Source organism: Telopea speciosissima, chromosome 11, assembly GCF_018873765.1.
Source record: "Telopea speciosissima isolate NSW1024214 ecotype Mountain lineage chromosome 11, Tspe_v1, whole genome shotgun sequence".
NCBI classification, from domain to species: domain Eukaryota; kingdom Viridiplantae; phylum Streptophyta; class Magnoliopsida; order Proteales; family Proteaceae; genus Telopea; species Telopea speciosissima.
In genome coordinates, this window is record NC_057926.1 from 44,658,491 (window position 1) to 44,685,242 (window position 26,752).

The 26,752-nt window shown below is 40.4% G+C and overlaps 2 protein-coding genes across 2 annotated transcripts in view; one reads left to right on the plus strand and one right to left on the minus strand.

Moving 5' to 3' along the window:
• Positions 1–9,479, plus strand: part of LOC122644618 (myosin-1-like) — a 94,092-nt gene extending 84,613 nt beyond the window's left edge. The window contains exon 25 of the mRNA XM_043837999.1: positions 9,451–9,479. The gene's annotated coding sequence lies outside the window, so the exon portion shown is untranslated. The remainder of the gene's footprint in view (positions 1–9,450) is intronic.
• On the minus strand, positions 1,745–26,737 carry LOC122644620. Its single transcript, XM_043838002.1, has 6 exons — positions 26,599–26,737; positions 15,144–15,233; positions 14,216–14,316; positions 2,966–3,012; positions 2,781–2,857; positions 1,745–2,206 (listed from the first exon to the last, which is right to left on the minus strand). The coding sequence occupies exons 3-6, from the start codon at positions 14,257–14,259 to the stop codon at positions 1,943–1,945; spliced, it is 432 nt and encodes a 143-aa protein (XP_043693937.1). The 5' UTR covers positions 14,260–14,316; positions 15,144–15,233; positions 26,599–26,737; the 3' UTR covers positions 1,745–1,942.
• Between the last annotated feature and the right edge of the window lie 15 nt (positions 26,738–26,752).

Sequence of the window (26,752 nt, forward strand, 5' to 3'; positions counted from 1 at the left end):
CTGGTGGTCGTGGTAGTGGTACTAGTAGGCAGACTGAGCTTATGGACATTGATGCCCTATCTAGCTCTGTTGGTGGACTGAGTATTGGCGATAGAGACAGTAGATCGAGTGGGCATTTCCGTGCCCCATCTTTTCATGTAGACAGCAGTCCATCTCTAGCACAATCAGAGCATGGTTCATCTCATTCACATCCATGTAGCGAAGGACATTCTGGGCAGTACCCTTGGGGGCAGCAGCCTATATCTTCTCCATCCATTCCCAGTTTTGAGTATGACTCCCACTCACAAGGATATAGTGGATCGTCTTTTGTGCATGACTTCTTTTCCTACACTCGGCTACCCAACCCACCACGGCACCGCACAACCCGTACATGCTCCCGCAGAGCCGTCATATGACTCATATCATAGTAGATCAGTGGGTAGTACTTCTTCACAGTTTGGTGACCTATATCCTAGGATAGGTTATCTTCAACATGTTGATGATGCAGTTTACATGGCCACTGTGGATGACTACACTCGCTTCTTCTCCCAGACTATGACGTGGCATGCATTTGTCTTACAGTCGGAGAGCAATACACGTCGGCTCCGACCCTGAGTGGGGTTGATCCTGGACGGCGAAGTAGTTATTATTAGCAAATTTGTAAACATTTGAGATGAATGATGACTAGTTGACTACTTGACTTGTAACCTTGTAGGGGACAATTGGGGATATTGACATATTGTGATTTGGAATGTTTGATATCATCTTCTTAAATCTTAACTCTTAAGTTGTTATTTGTTAACTTGTTATTGACTTGATGTCTTATGTACTTAATATTATGATTTATGACTTAACTTATGAGTCATTATATTTCTAACTTAGTTCCAAGTCAATTTACTTGTTTAATGTACAATGTGTAATTAACTAAGTTATACACTTATACATTAGGGTTCGACCGTACGTTGCCAATCAATGGTGTACATCCAAAACACCATTTTGGGTGACTATTTTTGCAATTTGAACATTTAAATGTGTTTATATAGCCTAAAATAGGGTTTCCATGAAGTTTCAGGCCTTAACTTGGCCTAAAACCCACCGAAATGACCTATCGAAACATACCAGAAAAAATACAATATTTCGACCGAAATATCCAAAATTTCGAATATTTCGGTCAGCTCGAAATACTGAAACGAAACGAGTTCTCGAACTATGCTCCCAGATCGAAGAGGCTGAAACTGAGAGAATCTAGATGATGTAAGTACATAATCCAAGGAACTAAAATGAAAATGCAGCAGTAAAATAAAGGAGTACTAGATGGGAGAAAAGAAAACAGAGAAGTTCTCTAATGAATTGTTAACAAGAATTTAGATTGAAAAATAAAGAGGAAACATACAGAATAAAGCTATCAACAAGCTTTAAAATAGCAGTTGTTCTCTATATACATGTGCCTCTCCAAACTAATCCGAAATTAGTTTCTGCATTACTCCAAAACCAATCAATCAGGCATCAACTCATCAAAATAAATAAATAAATAAATAGGCATCAAGATTATTAACAAAAGCAATGTTCCCCATATCATAAAAAAACCCATGTGTCATCTGCTACACTACATGAATTCAGACGGTTTCCTCACTTTTTAAAACCATTTCCAGGTGCAAATTTGGCCTAAATAATTTGAATGAAACATCCCCTTGTGTATGCATATGGTAGTGACGAGAAGAAGATCTACAGGTTACCAGAAAAATGCTGGCGCTGGGAGAGGGGAAAAAAATTAGGAACACCTTTATCAGTTAAATAGACCAAGGTGACATTTAAAAATTTAATGTCCTCAGGTCATATTCCATGCTTTCACCAAATCATAAAACCTAAACAAATTACACAAACATTGACAGAGAATCAGAAAGGGGGAAACAACAATTGCTTGTCATTGCAAGTAATCAAAGAGGGAAATTATCAGGGAATTTCATGAAGGATCAAGATCTGGTAATGAAGTAAATGCAGGTCCAGATGGCCCATCAGTATCTCTCTCAAAATCAAATGACTCGTTTGCCATGAAAGTTTCATCCCTCATGACCTCATAGCCACCAGCTGATACTGAGGAGGTTCCATGTGCTAAAACAAACTGGTTGTCGGCCCTTGTGTTCCTATCCTCTGTCCTCCCATGGTCTCCCGGCTCCACCAATTCCCCAGCATATAATGATTTCATGCCCTTCTTACCACGAGCAATCTTAAAAATGGAAAATAGGCAGGACCTTAGTCATGCAATAATTTCTAGAAGAGGAGTACTATGTCAGGGTAGTGGAAAGGAAGAACCCACCTTACCTCGCCCATTATGTACATTTCCGACAATACTAAGGCTAATGCCCTACTATAATAGTACAATCTACCAGGAGTTTTATGACAACACTTCAATGAAACCGAAAAATGTAACCATCCTCCAAAAAGTTGGCCACCAATAATTCACCACTGTCATCGAGTCCACAATTCCAACAGAATTTACAACGGTCAGAATGCTTGATATCCCCTGATTGGTCCACCAGACCATTGAATGGATGCCCACAACCCCCTGCTTCCAATCGTCCCCCCACCCCCCAGAAAAAGAAAACATAAATTGTGAATAAATAAACAACCCTACACTAACTCATCGTGAAGCCAGAAACTGGTAGTATAGCTTCTTCCTATCCTCAAACCCTGACTGAGTAGTCCTCATTTAGAGAAGATTTAACAAATTAAAATTGAGCTACAGAGAGGAAATGCCTATACAAGACCTCAAATGATAAACTATGATGATTGATACTTACGTATTTTCCAGAGCTTTCTTCTTTGTAGACAATAAAGAAATCACCAGTTCGAAGGCTGTGCATTCTTACAAAATCTCCTGATAGATAAGTATAAGCAGAAAATGTAGAGTATGATTCAGAACACATGTTACAAATTGAAAAATGGAGAAAATATTTTAGTGATAACATCATAAGTTTTGACATGCCTGTATTTTCCATAACATACATCCTACTTCTGTTGTTTGGCCAATACCTGAACAGATAGTTCAAAGTTAAATTAAAAAATTGGAGAGTCTTAGTAAACGAAGCCTTTAGATGGATGCCCATGTTCTGTGGAGAGACGTCAAAAAAACATTAGAAGTACAGTAGCATGTTTTAGCATTTAGTACCTCAATTAGAGCTTGTCCAAAGAGAGATTTGATTGTAGGAAGCAAAAACAAAAGAGGCAAAAAAGAGAAAAGGAAGAAGAAGAAAATAAAAGGGAGCTTACTTTTCTTTTGAGATGGGGGTGGATGGGATTGATTGAATACATTGGATCGAAACATAATGGACAAACAATGGCAACACATAATATGAAACAAGCAAAAAGCTAAGGAAGAGCAAACCACAAAAAGCACATGGATTACGCCTGATTCACCAACCAACAGCTACATCCATGGCTGAAGATAATCTACACAAAAGCTTCCATAACCAAAAGAAAAAGAAAGAGTAAAACCAATAGAGGATAATTCGAAGATGAAGCTTTAAAAGAGGACATTGTACCCCTACACACTAAGACTTGTAGGAGAAATGTAGGTATTGTAGCAAAGCCCTTAATTTATATAATTTAAATTTCTAATGATCAGTAACTAAATTTTATGGGAAGAGTGGAAGACGTTTCCTGCACAGCTACGAAGTTAGCAATCTTTGCATGAGGACCTGGTTCTGCCCCGTGGCAACTCGGATGGGGTTTGGATTTTGTGAACAGGTGGATCCCAAAGCCCACCTGCTCACATGTCAAATTTCAGCCCAATTTCGGAGTTGGCCACATGACGAAACAAATCACTAAAAATTCTAGGACTACGGAAAGGGTGGATGGGACTACAGTGGAGCGCATGGACATACATTGGGAGGGCAGGCCATTATATGGAATGATAAATGATTGAATTTGAGACTGAAATTGGACAGGAGGCCATCCAGACCATTCCTTAGATATCCAATGGCGGATTGACAACAACAAAGTACACTACGCAAAGATCCTCACACACACACACAGAAACCATAGTGCTCTAGCAACCTTGCGACAGACCTATGACAATTCTAAGACACACCAAGGCAGACACAACAAATAGTTTAGAACAGATCTGCAAGCAATCCCTATATTTATCAAACGCTATTAAATAGATCGGCAAAGCATAGTTGTCACAGCAATTAGGCGACCAAAGGGCATTGGAGAGGCACCTATGCGACAGGGAGCCTGCCTAAGCGCCCTAGGCATGCATGCAATATATGATAGCAATGGTAATTTTATATAATTATATTTATGTTTATATGCATCATAGAAGCCATATCAATGCAATACGATATAATTATGATGGTAATGATCTAATATGAGAAAACCAACATACAATAAAAAAAAGCATAGGATATAATATAAGCATATTGATTAAAAAAAAACAAAACAATAAACATAATCAACATAAACTCGTGAAGTATCAATAACACGTGTTGTCGCCTTTGGACCAAGAAAGCCTGGACGCCTAGGCACACAGCCTAGACAACTATGCAGCAAAGGACTGATAACATCTGATTAGTAATTTGGCTAACATTTCAAAGGTTTCCACAATATTTGCAATGTTTTCATGGTGTCCATGAAATATTTCCATTTTCATATGGAATGAGATATCGTTGACTGGCAGCCCAGTAGGTTACTTTGGAGCTTCGGTGGGAATCAGGCAAGGATGCCCTCTATCTCCTTACCTTTTCACGCTGGCTTTGGAAGTTCTATCTAGAAAAATCCAAATCAGCACTGACCTTCAGCATATCTCCCCTTTGCCCAAGTGTAAGGCTATCAAACTAACTCACTTGGCTTTTGCTGATGACCTGATGATCTTCTCAAAGGCCTCCATTGCTTCCCTCGAGTCAGCCTTAATTTGTCTGCAGCAATTCTATGTGCTTTCAAGCCTCCGCACAAACCCGTCCAAGTCCTTTCTGTTCTTTGCTGGAGTTTCTGAGCAAGACAAAGCTGGTTTTTTAGAAAAATCAGGTTTCCATGAGGGGCAGCTTCCAGTCCAGTACTTGGGGCTTCCTTTGATTCCTGCTAGGCTCTCAGCTCATCACTGCACCCCGATGTTGGATCTTATTAAGAAAAGGCTTCAGTTGTGGAAAGGAAATTTGCTCTCTTATGCTGGCAGATTGATTCTCATCAGATCAGTTTTGGATTCTTCCTACATTTATTGGTCAGGCATATATGGTCTTCCTCAAGCCAGCATCAAATCTATGGAATCTCTCTTGGCAGCCTTTCTTTGGAAGGGCTCCGAACCTTCAAGATTTATGCACCCTCGTTGTTGGGCTGCTGTTTGTCTCCCTAATAAGGAAGGTGGTTTGGGTATTAGAAGAATCAAGGAAGTGAACTTGGTTGACATCATCAAGCTAATTTGAAAAATTGCTACAAATCAGAAAAGCATCTGGGTCGACTGGATTTACTCGGGTTCCCTCCGTCAGGACTCTATTTAGACTGCATTGCCCTCTTCTGATGCTTCTTGGGATTGGCGAAAGATCCTAGCTTCTTGCCACCTGGTGCATCATGTCATCTGTTCTCAGATTGGGGATGGCCTCTCTTCTTATCTGTGGCTGGACCACTGGGATCCTAGGGGGGTCTTCTTGCACTCTGTCCCCCCTAGACTCATCTATAATTCGGGTCACCATCGGCTCTCTATGGTGGCTGACATTTTGGATCAAGCAGGATGGACCCCCCCCTCTACGGCTCCTTTGCTTATTAGTATCTGGAATGACCTGCACTCCATCACTAGAAGACCTTTGGGAAGGGAGGACTCTATTGTTTGGTCGACTAACACATCATCCTCCTCCTCCTCTAAAGCAGCATGGGATCTTATTCGTCAAAAAGGTTATTTGGTAATCTGGAGGAAGCTTCTTTGGTTCAAACATCACATTCCCCACCATTGCTTCACGGTCTGGAGGGTCTTCACCAATTGCCTTCCAACCCAAGCTTTCCTGTGCCATCGCTAGATTTCAGTCTCTCCCTCATGCTGCCTCTACTGGAACAATGTGGAAGACTTTGATCATCTCTTCTTCAGCTGTCCTACCTCGGCTGCCATTTGGAAAGGCATTTTATCCAAATGCTGGCCAGCCCCTAGAAGAATTCTCCCCTTCTCTCTTGAGTGGATTTGGATTGATATGACTTTTGCTGGCTCCTCCATATGTGACACGGTTGGGAAAATGGCGTTTTGTGCTACAATCAATCATATTTGGATGGAGCAGAATATCAGGAAATGGACCTCCAACTCTCGAACTTACCAGCAGATTTGGGACTCCATTTCTTTTGAAATTAAAGCGAAATTGCCGTCTGCCCCTCCATCTTCTTGTCTTGATACCCCAAGGAACAGACTCATTGTTGTATCCTGGGGTCTCCCTTCTGTTTCTTTTGTTGGCCCAGGCCCCCATTAGCTGTGGGCTTGCTTTTTGTGCTGGCTGTTTTGTTGCTGCCCCTAAGGGGCTCTTGTAATTGTGCTCTCCTTTAGTAATTTAATTATTTATTCACCCAAAAATAAGATATTGTTGACAATCTCAGACCTAGAATAACCAGCAACAGTAACTAGAAGAAGAAGTAAAGAATGAAGAAACTAGAGAGAAGAGAAGAAGAGAGAATAGAGAGAACAATAGAGCTGCCGATTGGAGAGAATAGCTTGTCCCAATTGTTAATAGTAGGGTTGCACTTATAATAAAAACTATAAAAGAACTACAAGTATACCCTTGATACTTATGTAACATACACAAAAGAGACATAAGAGGCTAATAAACAAAGATATTCCAAAATTACCCATGCGGTACTAACTCTTAACACTCCCCCTCAAGCTGGATCATAAGTATCAGCCACGCCCAACTTGGAACACCCATGAAGAAACTCACTTTTTTCTTTTTTTTTTTTAAAGCAATTTTATTGAACATATAAAAGGGGCCAATCAAGCCTATGACAGAGTACTGGCAAAGAAAGCTACAACTTAAAAGGGGACTCAGACCTTAGCCATATTAGCGAGGGCTAACCCGAGAAAAAATTAAAACAAGCCTACAGAGGCTCTGCGAGGCTTACCGAGTTGGTCCTTGTCCTATTTGATCTTCGGGGGATCCCAAAATATACACCAGGCCCATCAAAAGCCACACGAGCCAAAAGAGCTTCCTCCTCTAGTGAAAAGGGAGATGAAATCTCCTTTTCTACTATCGTGTCCACCGTTTTAACACCAAGCTTTGCCTTCTTTTGACATCTTCGCCTTGAAGCAGAGATAATATTAGTCTTCAGAATATGTTTCTCACGATTCTGCTTCCATCTCACCACCTTGATGAAAGGGGTCTCATTGCAATTTTCATCCTCATTCCCCAGTGATGAAGCATCATAATGCACCACAGCCAACCTGCCATTATCACGGCACGTCACCGAGACCGGGGAAGAAGCTCCACCTTCCTCAATTGACTGATTTTGTTCTCCTTGTACCGAGACATCTTCTGAAGATGATTCTCGAGTATTCTCCAAAAAAGCCTGTGCCACTCTATTTCCAAGCAATCCAACCTGTTCCACTTCGGTGTTGCCACTTGGCATGTCCAAGGCGCAATGGACCAGCGAGTCACTAACTCTAGAAGTTGAGTGCAATGAGGATTCATCTCCCTGATTCAAAACTCCAAGAGATCCCTGGTTTTTAGCCGTAGAAGATGGAATCAAGACAGGTTCCACGTGCTGCGACGTATCCGATCTGGGTACGTTTCCTTCCCCTCCCTCGTTGCGCCCCTGCGCCTGTTCCTCCGTCGCCGGCGCAACCCTCCGGCGCCACTCCTACCTTGCACCTAACACCACCCCAGAGCCGCCATCAACTGCCGCTGGAAAACCCAACTGCGTGCCTTCAACACCTTGGCCGAGATCAACACCCAGCTCCCCTTCCACACATTCCATCTGCAACAGGCCATCGCCTTCCAAATCGCCGTCCTTAGACACTGAAGCCTCGACACCCCGGTTCTGTGTCAATACCAGCTGGGTCTCGGCCCTCTCCACACCTATTTCATCACAAACAGCAGTAGGTCCCGCTTTAGGCTGCACCACATCCTCCCCCATAGCCACTAGGGTCTCCAAAGAGCACAAATCAGACTGCAACCGTGAGAACACCGTTGAACGAGGCACCATTGCCCCTTTGTCCGCGACAATGTGCTCCTCCAACTCCTGGCCCACCCCCCCGTGGTTCCCACCTCCCTTTCCTTCAGCCCCAACCGTGGGGACCCCCTCGCCTACACCCCTCTCGGCCATCTCCCTTCTTGCATCATTCGCAACCTCACCGGTCACACCAAGACCTGCACCCTTCCCTTGGCTCCTCCTGCAACTCGCCGCAAAGTGTCCCACCTTCGAACAGACCCTGCAATATGCTGGCCTGCGCTCATAAACAATCTTCTGAGAGAATCCCTCCGTTCCACAGCCAATCCATACCCTATCCGGATGCTGCTCCCGCAAATTAAGCTCCACGCAAACCCTTGCCGCAACCATGCACGAGTACCCCGCAGTCGCTCCATCAACCTTGATCGGTTTTCCAATTGCACCAGCCACAGAGAGCAAAAAATTGCCTTGGTACAAATTCACCGACAACCCTAGGAAGCAAATCCACACTGGGACGATGGGGGATTCAGTGCCAGGTCTGAACTGCCAAGGCCACTTGAAGAATCTAAACAAAAACCCCTTGATGTGAATTTGTTCCTTCAACCAAACCTTCAGATAGTCTGAACGATCAACAAAACGAAGGAGGATATGGCACTGATCAAGACTGGAAATCGCCACATCCGCAATCAAGTGAAGCGAAGCCTACAGCCCCGCCTTCACATCAAACAGGGACGGCCGGCCATACGCGCACTTGGCAATAAGAGAATGCCTGAACGGAACCTCCGAGCGATCTATCTCTTCTTGAGTGAAAATCACGGCAGGGCAGCCCATATGAGTGGTAGGACCCCTCAATGGCACCACCATAGCTGTCATGGCGTCGCCATGGGGTCCTGGCGCTGGGGGAAAGGGCATATCGAGGTCCACCATGATATATGTATAAATATCGAGCGATATGGCTTCCATGGCGTCGCCATGGACGCCATACCACGATATATGGGTATGTCGACCGATATTTGAACATTTAATGTATAAAAGTCAGGTTTATATTTTATTTTTTTTAAAAACGATTTAATAACTTAGATGCTTTTTCGTTAATGTGTATTGGAGGTGTAACTTGAAAAGTTACACCTGCAATACACATTATCATAAAACTTAAAAATATTAAACATAATAATTATACCCTAATGGGGGGAAATAGAAATCGCAAAAGGGAAAATCGAGAGGAGAGGGATCGTGACTCCAGCAACGGTAACTTCCTTGCTTCCTGCAACTCTCGGCAGCCTTCGAAGTTCGAACTTCTCCGGCAACCTCCAGGACTCCAACTCTCCAAGTAAGTAAATATTTATTTTTTTTTTTAATTTGGTTCTTCTTCCTCCTCCCAGGCAAACCTCTTCTTCTTCTTCTTAACTTCTTCTTCTTCAGTTCTTCTCCTCCCAGCCTCTGGTAGTGATTACAATGAGTATTGTTTTTTTTTTTTTTTTCTCTTGCCTTGCACAGCCACATTTACACACATAGAGACAGGGAGAGAGTTGAGAGACAAAGGGGGGGATTTATTTCGATTAGTAGTCCTCGACTCCTCTCGGTTTTTTTCTTTTTCTTTTTCTTCTTTGCTTGTACGATCAAGAGACAGGGACATAGTCAAGAGCAGGGGGAGGGATTTATTCCGTCAGTCTTGTAACCATAGTCCCTCGGTTTTTTCTTTTTCCTTTTTCTTCTTCTTGCCTTGAACTAGCTTCAGCTTACGATGCAGACCTGGGACTTCTTTCCTTGCGATTGGCTTCACATAGACAGAGAATGTATTTTTTTTTTCTTCTTATTGCCCTGCACAGTGCACACATACACACAGTGTCACACACAGAGACAGGGAGAGAGTCGAGAGAGAGAAGGGGGGAGGGATTTATTACAGCCGAACTATCTCTGTTTTTTTTTTTTTTTTTTTTTTTTCCTTCTTCTTGCCTTGCAGTTGCAGGGTTGCACAGTCACAGAGAAGGTTAGCCACTTAGCCTATCATTTGATTTTTACTATTGCTTTCAATTATTTGATAGGCTAATCTATATTTTCATACTTTCATATACACTAATGGATATTACACTTTCATGAATTAAACCATAGTATATTAGTAGTACACTTTCATGTTGATTTTTGATGTTATAGGACATATATTATAGCATACTAAATGACATTAAAAATGGATAAAGTAAAAAATAAAACATGGTCGACATGCTCGCCGTTGCCATGGCGGGCGACATGTCGATATATCGACGTGACACCCCTCCACCGACTTGGATCGCCATGACGCCGTGACAACTATGGGCACCACCGCAATCTCAACCGCGAGTCTACGAGTCACCATACGCATAAGAATTGCGTTGCATGGAGGAATTAGGGCACTCCTCCCTGACCTCTCTCTCTCTCTCTCTCTCTCTCTCCCTCTCTCTCATGATCATGATATTATCATGAAGAAACTCACTTTTAAACAAGGCTTTTGTAAACAAATCACACAGTTGTTGAAAAGAGCTAAAAAATGGAGTGGAGATCACCTTCCTCATCACAAGATCTCGCACAAAATGACAATTAACTTCAAAATCCAAACAGCTTAATTCTTAATGAAAAATAAGATTACTGGCAACATAGATGGCTGCCTGATTATCACAATACATGTCAATAGGCTTATTAGTTGGAAAACCAAGCTCTTGAAGAAAATATTTTAACCACATCACCTTAGTTGCAGTATAAACTATAGCTTTATATTCAGCTTCAACGCTATACCTCGGCACTGTAGTTTGTTTTTATTCCTCCAAGTGACAAGGTTACCACCAACAAATGTACAGTAACTAGTGGTAGAACTCCTCTCATCTTCAGCTCTAGCTCAATCAGCAATAGACTAACCAACAGGATTAGCATGTCCATGAGGTTTGTCAATGAGACCCTTTCCTAGAGCACCCTTAAGATACCCCATAAAATGCGACATGCCGCCTCCCAATGAACTTGCTTAGGTATCTCCATGAACTGGCTACTAGAGAAAGATGGAGCACTTCCAAAGAAGGTGACATAAGTACTAACAAACTATTTTCGAGTAACTGGATCATAGTATCGATGCCCTCATTGAGTTCACAAGTATCCAAGGAAGACACACTTGACAGCTCAAGGAGACAATTTATCAATACAAAGGTCGTAAATTATGGACAAAACAAGTACATTCAAAAACTCTAGGTGGCAAAAGAAACAATCAAAAGGTGGGAAAATGACAAATATGGGATTGATTATGAAGAACATATACAGGCATTTGATTAATCAAGTAACAAGCGGTTAAGACAGCAACCCTCCCTAAAAAGATCTTAAGAATATCGTAATGAATTAGTAAAGAGTGAGCTGTCTCTAAAAAAGAACTAGTTTGGTGAATAATACCATGCTCAGAATAAAAAGATGAAATTTCATTTTGAGTATACTCAAGAGCATTATCAAAAAGAAAAAATTTTAAGCAAAAATACCAAACTGATTTTTATTTCATTATAAAATTGTTTGAAGACGGCCAAAAACTAAACGATGTCTTAATAAATACAAGAAAGTCAATCGAGAATGATCGTCCACAAAAATAATAAAATATGAAAAGCCAGATCAACTCTTGACACGACACAGACCCCAAATATCAGAATGAATCAAAGAAAATAATGATGGATTTCTAGAAACTTCATGAGAAGAAATCAAGAAATAAGTACGATGATGCTTGTCGAGCTCACAAGCTTCACACTTAATACAAGAAACGGACTTGCAACTAGAAACCATCTGTTGAAGCTTGGAGAGTGACACATGTCCTGACCAATAATACCAACAAAGAGAGGAAACACTAATAGTAGAAGCAGTCATATAAGATGAAGCATCAACAAGATAGTCTTCCTTGTCTGAAGATCCTGAAAGACATAATAAGAGGGGAAAAAACGTTACAGAACAATTTAGAGAGTTGGTAATTTGACTTGAGAGAGAAGATTTAACAGTAATTGAGGTACATCAAGAACAGAAGACGAGGACGAAGATGAAATGGCCAGAAACAGGGGTAGAAGGGGCATTTGCGAGAATAACTCGAGATGGATGACTAGTTTTATGAAAAGAACACATTGGACTTACCAGTCATATGAAAGAAGGCACCAAAATCAATAATCAAGAGGTAGAAGATGAACAAGCAAGTAGTGCAACCGTGCTTATATGGGCCAGTGTATCAGTGGATGACTCAAGCTGCTGAACACATTTCATTAATTGAATGACCAAATCATCACGAGACACAAACGTTGATTGACCACCTCCAGATGCATCAGCAAGATTAGTGTCATTAGATGCCACTACGTCGGAATTCCCCCAAGTCACTAAAGTATTGGCAAGTTGTGCCCAATAAATTTTGCCATATTTAACCTAAGTACCTAACACTTATCAATAGTATAATTGACCTTACCATAGTGTGAACAATGACGTATGGCTTGATCGACTTGTTGTCCTCTGCCTCCACCAGTACGACGTCCTCGACCTCCCCCTGAACAACTTCCTTCTCTAGGAAACATAGATTTATAACCACGACTACTAGCAATGAAGGCAGGGTTTCCCTTAGGAGAGGAAGATAACTAAGACTTAGTAAGAGAGGGGGATACAATACGCTGGATATGACAATAAGCTTCATTCATGAAACTCTTCACCAGCATGTATTTGACCTTTAGTAGGCTGGTCATAATTCAAACCAGATAAAAATTTTTACCACCTGTAACACTGTATGTTGAGTCTTCAACCAGTCCAAGTAAGTGGTGAGGGGCTAATAGACAATAAGTTCTTCCCACATATCCTTGAGGGTACTGTACTACTAATCCACAGACTAATCACCTTGTTTGAAAGTCTCATAAAGATCACACACAAAAGACATGTTTTTATCTTGGGAAAAACTTTCTTTCAAATTGTCCCAAAAACCTTTAGCAGTAATACGATAAATAACATTTGAAACAAGAGACAGGTCCATACTATTCCACAGCCATACAAGTATCAAATACTTTGACTTCACTTTTGCATTGATATATACCTTCGCAGACTAAGCCCATAGAAGATAGTTGGATGCAACATTAAGCTTAATAGCAGTAATTTAGACATTCACAGAGTCCACTATAGAATTTTAATCAAACATTGAGTAGAGAAAATATACGTACAACACCAAATCAGCCACAACAGTGAAACACAGAGCACAACTGGTAAAGCCTTGATATAAACCAGCAGCAAAATGATGGATAAACGGTAGCAAACCGATGGATGAAGCACAGCTGACAGTAGGTTACAATATATTCCAAACAAGTAGTACCGAAGATTATATTCAATTTCTAAGAATAAGAGAAATTGAATAACAATAGATTATTAACTCAAACCAGGCCCAAACACAGGTCAATTGTAGGGCTGGTATAGTAGCTCAATTCCCCCAAAAATGGAAGTATCCAATGGCTGGATTAGGTGGCAATAATAGTTGAACAGAAAATAAAAACTTGAAATTCTAGAATTTTAAAACCATAAAAAATAACCAACTTACCGATCTGATCAAGACCAAACTTGGGTTGATGGAGGAGACTAGTCAATAGGGATGAACCCTTAAAAATCTTATGGTTAGATGGAGAGATACATCCAATCTCTAGATGTAGTAAAAAGAACAAAAAACAGTGGGCCCCCAAGTCATGAACAGCAGTAGCAGGGTGGAACTTCATGCTCCACATAAGCATCAATATTCATCATCATTAGAAACGCTAGGTTTTCATGTTCTATCAACCAGGGTTTCAAATTACAGAAAACAACATAGGTTCAGCAGAAGCCCTAATGGAACTCTCAGAACAAAAAGAACAATCACAGCTGCTGGTTGTTCAATGCTCTGATACCATGTGTCGATCTCAGACCTAGAACAACCAGCAACAGTAACTAGAAGAAGAAATAAAGAAGGAAGAAACCAGAGCAAAAAGAAGAAGAGAGAATAAAGAGAAAATAGAGACATAAGAGCCTAATAAACAAATATAGTCCAGAAATACTCCTGCTGTACTAACTCTTAACAATATCCACTGAAATGTCACTGAAAGTCTTTTTAACTTACCTATACTTGAATTTCCAGTTAACTGAATAGGTCATGTCTTCCATTTGTAGTATTATACCATCTTTCGCAATTAGGGAAGGAAGATTTGCCTCTGCGTCCTTCTACAAACGTAAATCAAACAAAGAATTTGATTATAAAAGTAAATCTGCACAAGCAACAGTGTATCAGATAAAGGAAACAATAAGATTTCTCAGAAGTACGAGAAGTCGCAACTCTCTACTTTGTGGATACCACGTAGAGAAAAGGAAAGACAAGCTAGATAAGGGTCCAACCAGGAAGACTCTTAAAGGTAAACTCAGACTGAAGAAAAAAGGTACAACTATCTCAAGAACATAATTTTCCCAATTTTTCACCTTTTTCTCCTAGAGTTTAACAAAATCTTAAACAATGCATTTACTGGATGGGTTTGCTTGAATGGCACCTCTAAAGGTGAACTTTAGGTATCATAACCTGACTTTATTTGTCCTTCATTTATTCACTGTAACATCTCAAATTTAGGGACAAAATTGGTCATTTGACCAAAACAAACATAGTGGTGGTCTTCTCCATCTCCGGTCAGATTTTCCGGGCATGTGAAACCTCAACCTGTGGAATTGGTTATAACCGAAAGAACTGGAAACAAGGATAATCTGATTAAGCTTTCTCATTGGATTAAGAACTAAGAGATCAGGAAAAGATATTCACCCATTAACCTATTGCAGGCTTAGGTTTGAATAAAAATTTCACCCACTGAAATGTATTCAAAGCATCAGTTGCTTTAATGGAGAATACCATACAACTATTGAGGATTTGTCAATGTTACATATGTGACACATGTAAGACTGTAGGTAAGGAAGACATAAGTATTCATCCTCACTTCAACCCCGAATTTCCTAATTGCAAACAATCATAATTATAAAATACTATGTGAAAGTTAAGGATATCATACTTTTGGAAGAACTATTCTTCCCAGGTTACCAACATCAGTGTTCCGCAATTCCTTCTGTACAAGAACTGTCCAACCCTTCCCTTCAATCACCTGAAGAGATCAGAATCAGAACATCATCTCAATCTGATATCAAATGTACAAGAAAAATGAAAATGAAATCAGTATATTGGTGAGAATCCCAAGCAATGAATCATTCTAACAAATAAAATTAGATATGTCATAACATCATAACCACCAATCTGTTGAAGTGCCAAGTAGGGGAAGAAAACAAAATTAAATATCAGTTGTGATCCTAAAAGATTCTTTTCTAGATCAAAAGGCCTTTGGCAAGGATATTCAGTTTCATCAATCATTTTCGACTTGGTACCTAAGCTCAGGGAAGACTAATCAAGAAAGCAGCTGAAGGAAATCTAATTGACTGATCCGTGATTCTCAATAGCAATCCATCCACCACCCATTTTCCGTTTGACAATGATACTCTGGTCTACTAAGGGGCCTTGCATTGGTAGCTGCAATATCTCTGATGTACTCTAACATGTCTCGAGGCAGTTTTTGGGCTTACAAATAATTTATCCAAAAGTGCCACCCATAGGGATAGTGAGACTCCTACCATTCAAGATCTGGTCAACAGTTCCAGGAAGTCTACATGCTAGAGACCTGGGTGAGCCTCATGGAGCCATTCACAAGACAACAAATATGTCAAACACAAAGTATGGAGATGTTAGAACTTAGAAGTCATGTAATAGGGGTAGTTTAGGGACTAGTTATATTACTAGTTGCCTTATTATGTAATTCTGTTTTTTCTTCTTTATTTCCCTTTTACCTCCCCAGGGAGGTGGATGTAATTCTCTATTAGTTATGATTGAATGAATATAGGGTGTATGGAGAAGTCTCTCCAACACTATCGATTACAACCATATTTCAAAATCTCGCGAAATCTCGATCGAGATTTCGAGAAATTCGACCCCCTCGAAACGAAATGACCCCTCGAATAAAAAAAATACTAAATTTCGATCGAAATTCTCTCGAGATTTTTTCAAAATCTCGCGAGATTTCGAAAATCTCGAGAAAATGCTTTATATAAAATACCATGTTTCGATAGTCTCGGTCGAAATTTCGACCGAGACTGAGAAACAGAGCATTTTTCCTCTTTTGCTTGGTTTTTGAAGGTTTTTGCTTATTTCTTCTTCAATCTTCCACTTCCCACTTGAATCCTTGCCACATCTACGCCGGAATCACTTGGAGAACAATCTTCTTAGCACATCTGTGAAGCCTTTCCACTATTTCAGGTAAAACCATATTCTCAAAATTGATTTTTTTTAGGCAAATGCTTGATCAACATGTTTGTTTGTGATGAAATAAATATATGTTAGAATCCGGAAGCCGATCTACGACTTCACGGTGTCGAAATTTTTTTTTGGTATATATATTATTTATTTATTTTTCTACTTCAAAAATTGGATTTATTTATAACAAAAATCAAAAAATAATAGGGGTTATGTATATTGTATGGGGATGAATTAAAGATATGTTAGACACCATTTGCCGATCTATGGCCTCATGGTGTCAAAAATATTTTTCTGCCAATAATTAATTATTTTAATATTTGAAAATTATAAAAAATATTTAAAAAATTCAAAAAAATAGCAAAAAATAAGAAATAATATGAGGTTTTTGTTTTAAAATTACTGAAAAATATAAAAGTAAATTGTACATACTTGCCCATTTACATATCTTTTCGATTTTATTGTGCTAGGCCAATATTTATTTGAAAAATATTTTTAAAAATTGTTTTTAAATATGAGAAAAATATGAGGGTTAGGGGAAAAATACTAAATAGATATCTACTTATATACTTGTGTTAGTGCTCCTAAATCTTAATACTTAAACATTTCAAATTTTAAACTAAAAGAATTGATGTGCTTCAGTGATTAATGAATTGTCTTTTATTCATGCAATAGTAAACTAGTCTGATTATGACGAACCGTGATAAACGACAGAGCCAGAGGCAAGAGGGGCAGAGGCAGCCGGCCCAGACCCAGGAGGAGGGGAGCACACCCAAGCGCACTAGGGGTGACATTGCATGGTTGCATGGCACTCCAATTGATGGGGATAAAAGAAAATCCCAATGCAACTATTGTCACATGCAGTTTTTGGGAGGTGGTGCCACTAGACTCAAACAACATCTAGCTGGGAATTCTCCTGAAGTGGTCACATGTCATATGGTCCCTGTGGAGGTATCTAGGGCTGTCATTGATTACATGAAGGGAGGGAGTAAGAGGAAGGCTCAGAGGGAGAAGGCAAAAGTAGATCTTGAGGAAGCGGTGAGGTGTACGGCGGGAGGCCAATCAAGCCATCGTGATGATGATGATGATGACGATGATGATGTCTATGTTCCCGATGATATAGAGACCGAGCAAGAGGCTAGGGATTGGAGACGAGCACGATGATGAGCAGAGCCGGTTATCATGAGGATCGGGAGAGAGTCGAGAGACAGAGAGTAGGTGGTAGTGGAGGAGCTAGTACCTCTAGAGCTGGTGCTAGTGGTAGTGGAGGAGCAGGTACAAGTGGAGGAGGTGGGTTACCTAATCCCTTTAGGAGATCACAGAGTACGAGGGCAGCTCCCCTTCCGCCTCCACCACCACAAGATGACCCAGCACTTCACCAAGCACCTGGTGTTTATAGAAAGAAAGGCAACAAACAACCAAAAATCAAGGGAGCATGGAAAAATCGAAGGGGATGGTGAAGGAATCTATAGCTAAGTGGATGTTATACCATACCATCCCAAGCAAACACAAAGACAAGGCTCCTTTTATCGACTATGATAGATTCCATTCGAGGCTGGCCCAGGGTATAAGGGGCCCACCCCATATGAGATTATGAATGTGTATTTGCCCCAACAGAAGAGAGAGCTTGAAGACTACATCAATGAAATGAGGGGGCTGTGGGAAAACTATGGGGTGACCATAATGTGTGATGGTTGGACAGGTCCTACAAGAAAGTCCATCATCAACTTTATGGTGTATTGTGATGGGAGGACAGTCTTTCTGAAGTCTGTTGATGCATCCAACGAGAAAAAGGATGCAAAGTATATCTACAAATTGCTGAAGGAAGTGGTAGAAGATGTAGGAGTGGGGAACGTTGTCCAAATTGTAACGGACAACGGAAGCAACTACAAGAGTCCGATGAGAGGTTGATGCAAAACAATAAGTACCGGTTGTTTTGGACTCCATGTGCTGCCCATTGTATAGACCTCATGTTGAAGGACATGGGAAAGATCAAATTGGTACAACATGTCGTGGAAAAGGCAAGCCAAATGACCAACTTTGTCTACAACCATGGGTTTGCACTAAACCTCTTGAGGGAGAAGTGTGGGGGTGACTTAGTGAGGCCAGGCATAACTAGATTCGCCACCAACTACATTGCACTCAAGAGTATAAAGACCAAGAAGTTTGGACAGAGATCAATGTTTGCTTCTGAAGACTAGTTCAACTGGAATGGGTCCAATACCCATGGTGGTAGGGAAGCACAAGCTACCATTTCATCAGATGACTTTTGGTCTAAGTTGCATAAAATGGTACAACTTCTGGACCCAGTGGTCAAGGTTTTGCATATAGTTGATTCTGCTCTCAAGGGACCAACCATGCCACATCTATATGCTGCCATAGACTTGATGAATGAAGGTGTTTACAATGCAAATCCACGAGGTAGCAAACACTTTCTCAAAATTATCAAGGAGCGCTGGGAAAATCAACTTATGCATCCACTGCATAAGGCTGGTGAGTGTACACTCTTTGTTTTTTATGCAATTACATCTTTTAAAGTTAATTTGAAGGATATATTACTAACTAGTCAATATGTAATGTCAATTTCAGCATATTATTTGAACTCCAAGTACCAATACAGTCATAGGCTTGGGTTGAATAATAGTCTTATTGACGCAGTCAAAGCAGTTGCCAAGTTGGAGCCGAATAGTAAATTACAAGCGATATGCAACAATAAGGTGAGTCTTATATGTTATAATTCATTTGGAATTACTCAATTCAATACTAAATAGTAACAAGTCATTACTAATTTTAAATATTTTCCAACGATTATAGTTGAAGACTTTTAGGGATGCATTGGGAAGTTTTGGAACCGAAGTGCACAATGAGCGGACACGCGGTGATGCCGGTACTCATTAGTCATTACTCAATTCAATATCTTATTCTTTTGAAATGAAGGTGACATGTTTCTTTTGTTGTAATGCAGCTGAATGGTGAGTGTTGTATGGGGGTTCGGCAAACAATTTAAGAAAAATAGCAATCAAGGTTCTCTCCCAGACATGTTCAGCATCTGGCCGTGAACGGAATTGGAGTACATTTTCTCTCATCCACTCCAAGAGGAGAAATAGATTGGGTTCTGAACGTCTCTCTGACTTAGTGTATGTGCATTATAATTTGAGGTTGAAGACGCAACACATACGCATGGGACAAGAGGGTATCAGGGAAAATATCGATCTCACCGACATTTTCCAGGTGGAGTCAGATGATGAAGATCTTATTGTTGATTGGGTGAGGGATAGAGGTGAGCCAGTGTTAGATCAGCCTGGAGGTAGACCTGACCCCATGATAGCTGAACACATAGAAGCTGATGTGGATGACTTCATAGCTGCAAAGGGTGAGGTACATGCACGGGACACGTCACCCATACCGTTCCAGTCTACTGGTGGTGTTGATGAGGAGGATGAAGATTGGTCTATGTCATCTGGTGGAGATGGTGGTGGTGGAGATGGTGATGGTGGAGATGGTGGTGGTGGTCCTGGTGGAGAAGGTGATGATGGAGGTGATGATGAAGGTAATGATGGACGTGATGATGATGGTGATGGTGGTCAAGCATACGAGGGAACTCGAGTCCCGTTTGTGGTACAAGAGCAAGAAGAGGCAACTGTGCCCCCATCGGCCCCACACGCCCACACGGCCCACATCGTCCACCTCGACCTACTCGAGAAAGCAGCGTGGCGGTCCCGTCCCGGTGGTCGTGGTAGTGGTACTACTAGGCAGGCTGAGCTTATGGACACTGATGCCCTATCTGGCTCTGTTGGTGGACTGAGTATTGGCGATAGAGACAGTAGATCGAGTGGGCATTTCCGTTCCCCATCTTTTCATGTAGACAGCAGTCCATCTCCAGCACAATCAGAGCATGGTTCATCTCATTCACATCCATGTGGCGAAGGGCATTCTGGGCAGTACCCTTGGGGGCAGCAGCCTATATCTTCTCCATCCATTCCCAGTTTTGAGTATGACTCCCACTCACAAGGATATAGTGGGTCGTCTTTTGTGCATGGCTTCTTTTCCTACATTGGCTACCCAACCCACCAGCCGCAGCCGTACAACCCGTACATGCTCCCAGAGCCGTCATATGACTCATATCATAGTGGATCAGTGGGTAGTACTTCTTCACAATTTGGTGACCTATATCCTAGGATAGGTTACCTTCAGCATATTGATGATGCAGTTTACATGGCCACTGTGGATGACTACACTCGCTTCTTCTCCCAGACTATGACGTGGCATGCATTTGTCCTATAGTCGGAGAGCAATACACGTCGGCTCCAGCGGACCATGAGTGGGGTTGATCCTGGACGGCGGAGTAGTTATTATTAGCAAATTTGTAAACATTTGAGATGAATGATGACTACTTGACTACTTGAATTATAGCCTTGTAGGGGACAATTGGGGATATTGACATATTGTGATTTGGAATGTTTGATATCATCTTCTTAAATCTTAACTCTTAAGTTATTATTTGTTAACTTGTTATTGACTTGATGTCTTATGTACTTAATATTATGATTTATGACTTAACTTATGAGTCATTATGTTTCCAACTTAGTCCCAAGTCAATTTACTTATTTAATGTACAATATGTGTGTAAATGTGTAATTAATTAAGTTATACATTAGGGTTCGACCGTACGTTGCCAATCAATGGTGCACATCCAAAACACTATTTTGTGTGACTATTTTTGCAATTTGAACATTTAAATGTCTTTATATAGACTAAAATAGGGTTTCCATGAAGTTTCAGGCCTTAACTTGGCCTAAAACCCACCGAAATGACCTATTGAAACATACCAGAAAAAATACAATATTTCGGTCAGCCCGAAATACCGAAACGAAACGAGTTCTCGAACTATGGTTCTGATAAGGAGAAGGATTACCACATTACATACAAAAAAGGTGAAGGCTTGCATAATACAAGAATGAAGACCTACCAAGAGTCCTCTTCAGATCCAGATCCACATCCTGAGATTCATCCTTCTCAATCAGGTGACATTTCTTCTCCTCCATTTGATTTGGACCTTCCTATTGCTATTAGGAAAGGGAAAAGAACTTGTACTAATCCTATATCCCAGTTTGTTTCCTATGATCATAGTTGTCACGGCGTCACGGCAATCCAAGTCGGTGGAGGGGTGTCACGTCGATATATCGACATGTCGCTCGCCATGGCGTTGCCATGGCGAGTATGTCGACCATGTTTTATTTTTTATTTTCTCTATTTTTAATGTGTTAATAGATGTATACTCAAGCCATGTTTTATTTTTTCTCTATTGTTTCTCAAGTGTTAAGAAGAAAATTCAGAAATCGAAGAGGGAAAGAAGAAATCGAAAGAAATCGAAGAGGGAAAGAAGACAGGAAGAAGAAATCGAAGAAGAAATCGAAGAGGGAAAGAAGAAATCGAAAGAAATTGAAGAGGGAAAGAGAGACAGGAAGAAGAAATCAAAGAGGGTCGCCATGGCGTAGGTCGCCATGCAACCCTCTCCAACGCCAGGACGCCATGGCAACGCCATGACAACTATGCCTATGATGCAATTTCTCCTACAGGCCTTGCCTTTATTACTGCTCTCTCTACTGCTTCCATTCCCAAGAATGTCATTAATGCTATGTCTAACCCAAAGTGGAGACAAGCCATGTCTGAGGAGATGATAGCACTTGAGAAGAATGGTACTTGGCAACTTGTTGACCTTCCCAAGGGAAGTGTCCCAGTTGGATGCAAATGGGTCTACACAATCAAGTATAAATCTGATGGCAGTATTGAGAGATACAAAGCAAGGTTGGTGGCCAAGGGGTACAGTCAAGTCTATGGAATTGACTACCAGGAGACATTTGCCCCTGTGGCCAAGCATAACTCAATAAGAGTTCTTTTATCTTTGGCTGCCAATAAAGATTGGCCTTTATATCAGCTGGATGTGAAGAATGCCTTCCTTCATGGTGACTTGGAAGAGGAAGTGTACATACAAACTCCACCAGGCTTCAAGATGCCTTCAGCTGAAGGGAAAGTGTGCCTCCTTAAGAAGGCTCTATATGGTCTCAAACAGTCATCAAAGGCATGGTTTGAGCGCTTCCGACAGGCTATTCTGAAAAATGGATACTCCCAGAGCCAAGCTGATCATACTCTCTTTACCAAGCGGAGTAATGGTACTATCACAGCTCTCATTGTCTATGTTGATGATATTTTGGTCACAGGAGATGATACAGCTGAGATAGGTAAATTGAAGAGCTACTTGGCACAACAGTTTGAGATCAAAGATCTGAGTCCCTTGAAGTACTTCTTAGGAATAGAAGTATCAAGGACCAAGAGAGGAATCAAATATGTCAGAGGAGGTTTGTTCTTGACCTGTTAACAGAGACAAGGATGTTAGGTTGTAAACCAGCAAACTCTCCTATTGAGCAGAACCACAAACTAGGAGAGGATTGTGGTCCTTCTCTTGTTGATGCGGGGAAGTATCAAAGGCTAGTGGGAAAGCTTATCTATCTCTCTATGACTCGGCCGGATATCTCTTATGCAGTGGGAGTTGTCAGCCAATTCATGCATGCTCCCAAGAGTTGCCATTTGGATGTTGTGTATCGCATTCTAAGGTATTTGAAGTCCTCTCCAGGGAAAGGACTGTTGTATGCAAGGCACAACCACTTGAGAGTGGAAGGCTTCACAGATGCCGATTGGGCTGGTTCCATTACAGACAGGAGATCTACCTCTGGCTATTGTACCTTTGTGGGAGGTAACTTGGTCACATGGAGGAGCAAGAAACAGCATGTTGTGGCCAGATCTAGTGCCGAGACAGAATTTAGAGCTATGGCACACGGAGTGTGTGAGCTCATCTGGCTGAAGAGACTTGTTCAAGAATTGGGATTTGACACTGAAGGACTCATGAGACTATACTGTGACAACAAGGCTGCCATCAGTATTACCCACAACCCAGTGCAACATGACCGGACTAAGCACATTGAGGTTGATAGGCATTTCATCAAGGAGAAGATAGACTCTGGCTGTATTTGTACTCCTTTTGTGAAGACTGGTGATCAGTTGGCAGATATCTTCATCAAAGCTCGTGGCTCTCCTCAGTTTAGCTCTTTCCTAAGCAAGCTGGGAATGCATGATATATATTCTCCAGCTTGAGGGGGAGTGTTAGAAGTCATGTAATACGGGTAGTTTAGGGACTAGTTATATTACTAGTTGCCTTATTATGTAATTCTGTTTTTTCTTCTTTATTTCCCTTTTACCTCCCTAGGGAGGTGGATGTAATTCTCTATGAGTTATGATTGAATGAATATAGGGTGTATGGAGAAGTCTCTCCAACACTATCGATTACAACCAAAACCTGTTCTATTCTTCTCTTCCCTCTTCTCTTGTCTTCCTCTTCTTCCTCTAACTTCTTCTCCTCTTCTACTTACTTCCTTAACCTAAATCTAACTGGAGAAGCAGATTTGAGGGCTGGAAACCAGGTTAATTATTGGAAAGGAACTTAACTTCAGAGAGGATGGAGGCAGAGAACAAGTTCTATCTCAAAGCAAACTTTCAAGCCAAGAGATTAGAAGGCCTTGGGCTTTGGACACTGGAGTCAACGGAGTAAGTAATGCAACAGCTGCATAGCTAGGGAAAGACAGCCTATGGAGAGAATTCATTGCTCACAAGTATGGATTATGGAATTCTTAACTGACAAATTCTCCATGCAGGATCTGCACATGTCCACATGGTACTGGAATGTGTAAGGGCATTGTAAAGCACATTGACTCCTTTCTTTAGGGCGTCATCAGTTCACCAACCCTTGTGATGTTTGCTCTTTCCTTTAACAGATTATTCGCTATACTTTTACAACATTAATATCATTTATGAATGGGAAAATAAATATTTTCAACATATACCAATAACAATTATAAAATAATTTCAGAACAATAACATAAAGCGTATATATACTTGAAATCTAGTTGTTTATTTTTGTAATCATAAAGTAAATTGGAATGGTTGTTAGAGACCATTGCAAAACCAATCACTGGTGTAAATTACATCTGGCACACATGGAGGGTTGAGTTACAATTATATATGCTGCAAAACTTAATATCTGTTAATTCATTATCAGCTGTTCAGACATCACTATTGACAAATTTTCAATGATAATGACAATATAAAGTTCAGTAATTAGAGGAAAAAAAGTAAACTTCGGTATATTTAACCTTGAACTAGAGCCAAATGCTATATATACACCAAGTTGGCTTGCATATCTTACGATCAGGCCTGTTTGGGACTATTAGATAAATCCAGGCGCAAAACCACCCCAAAGTCAGGCCAGAGCACCCATTGCCATGCCCACCTAGAATGTCTCCCACGTCAAAAAGTAGATTCAATCATAATTATTAACCATCTTTTAAGTTTACTTACATTTTTCCAGTTTGCCATTGAACTGGATGTAACACCCCGCAAGCAGGTCATGAATATTTAATTGGATTACTTGTTAATATTCAAATGTCTGCATGATTATTTTATTATTTTGATGTTAGTTATTATACTTATAGGAAAATCTATTGTCTCAAGTGCTAGAAAATGTGAAAGTATAATTGTCAAGCAGAAACAAAGTGAGGGAATCATACTAATATTTCTATATGATGTATATTGAAATGTATGAGCATGGCTTTGTGTTTTATGATGTGTAATATAACGTATCAGCAAGATATGGATTATTGAATGTTTGACTTGTATGCATGATTAATGAATGTGAGAGAATTGTATATGTGTTGCTATATGAGGTGTATTGAAATGTTTGACATGACACATTTTAAAATGATATGATTATGATGTGAATGATATAATATTAAGTATATGTTTAAGTGTTATGAGATAAGTTGTATGAGTATATGTTTGTGTACAAGAAGTGTGAGCATGTGAATGAAAAATGTAAATACGTATACGAGATATGTGAACAAGAGTATGAGTTATGTGAACAAGTGTACGAGATATGTGAATCAAGTGAATGAGATTGATAATAGTAGTACCGTAGTACTATGAGAACATGACCCTGTGAATACCGTCCCTTTACTGTAGGGGGTCATGTATTGGATGAGGTTTCTTATGAGTTTAGGACTCAGTAAAATCCTGTATGTGGAAGAGCTAAAGATTCGTTAAAATCCTGTAAGCGGACGAGCTAAGAACTCGATAAAATCCTATATGTGGACGAGCTAAAGACTCGATAAAATCTTGTATGTGATATGAGAGCGAGCTAAGGACTCGGTAAAATCTTGTATGTGGACGAGCTAAGGACTCGGTACAATCCTGTGTGTAATACGAGATTACAAGTACGAGTACAAGCCGTGTCATTCCTCTTCTGGGTTACAGTTTGAGATAAAGAGTTGAATAGATGATACGAGACCAAGCTAACCTCTTCTATATAGTGCACTATCAGTATTTCACAATATTGACTAAGACCTAACCTAACAGTAAAACGCTGTATGCATATTTGTACATTGTTATTGAAGCACATGAGCATTTGTTTGTATTATAATATATTTTTCTCACTGAGTAGTTGGCTCATCCATGTTATAAATTTTCTTTTCAGATGATGAGTTCAGAGGAGAAGTGTGCACAACTCTAGACTCTATAGGCTATAAGTACACGTGGTGCACTAACCTTAGAGACAGGTCAAGAGAACTTATGATGTTTGGATAAACAACGTGATAATACAATCTTCTGATGTAATATAACTTTTGAAAACTATGCTAAACTTTAGTATTTGCCACCAGTAGATGTATATGTAATGTATAAACCTTAAATCCAGCTCCAAGTGTTGTTAAGTCTTCCGTTGTGTATGTATGAGATGTATGGGAGTTGAGTTACTATATAAATGTGAATGGTGGTTTCTAACCAATGCCCGTGAGGGCAGTACCTTATACCCTATTCGGGTTGGGGTCATTACACTGGATATTTCCACATTCTATCGATTTAAAATATTTTGATAGGATGGATACTTAGGACTATCCTGTTGGACTAAATCTCCATAAGAAGATGACTCAGAGTAGATACAAGGGCTACAGAAACCAGCATTGTGCCTTTTCTGCCACCATTTCATAAGCAATTCAATCGATATTCCAGTTCTTCTATTCATTTTTAAGGATAATTTCAATAGAATAGGAGATAGTCTAGACCTTATCATCCTCAGGTTTATCTACACAAGCTGAAGGAAGATATCCAGGCTGAGACTCAGAACAAGTAGGTGCAAATGATTCCTTTCCACTGGGAGTAGCACCCAATGAGTAACATCTCTGAAAAGCAGGCAACCTAAGTTTATCATTCTTTGTG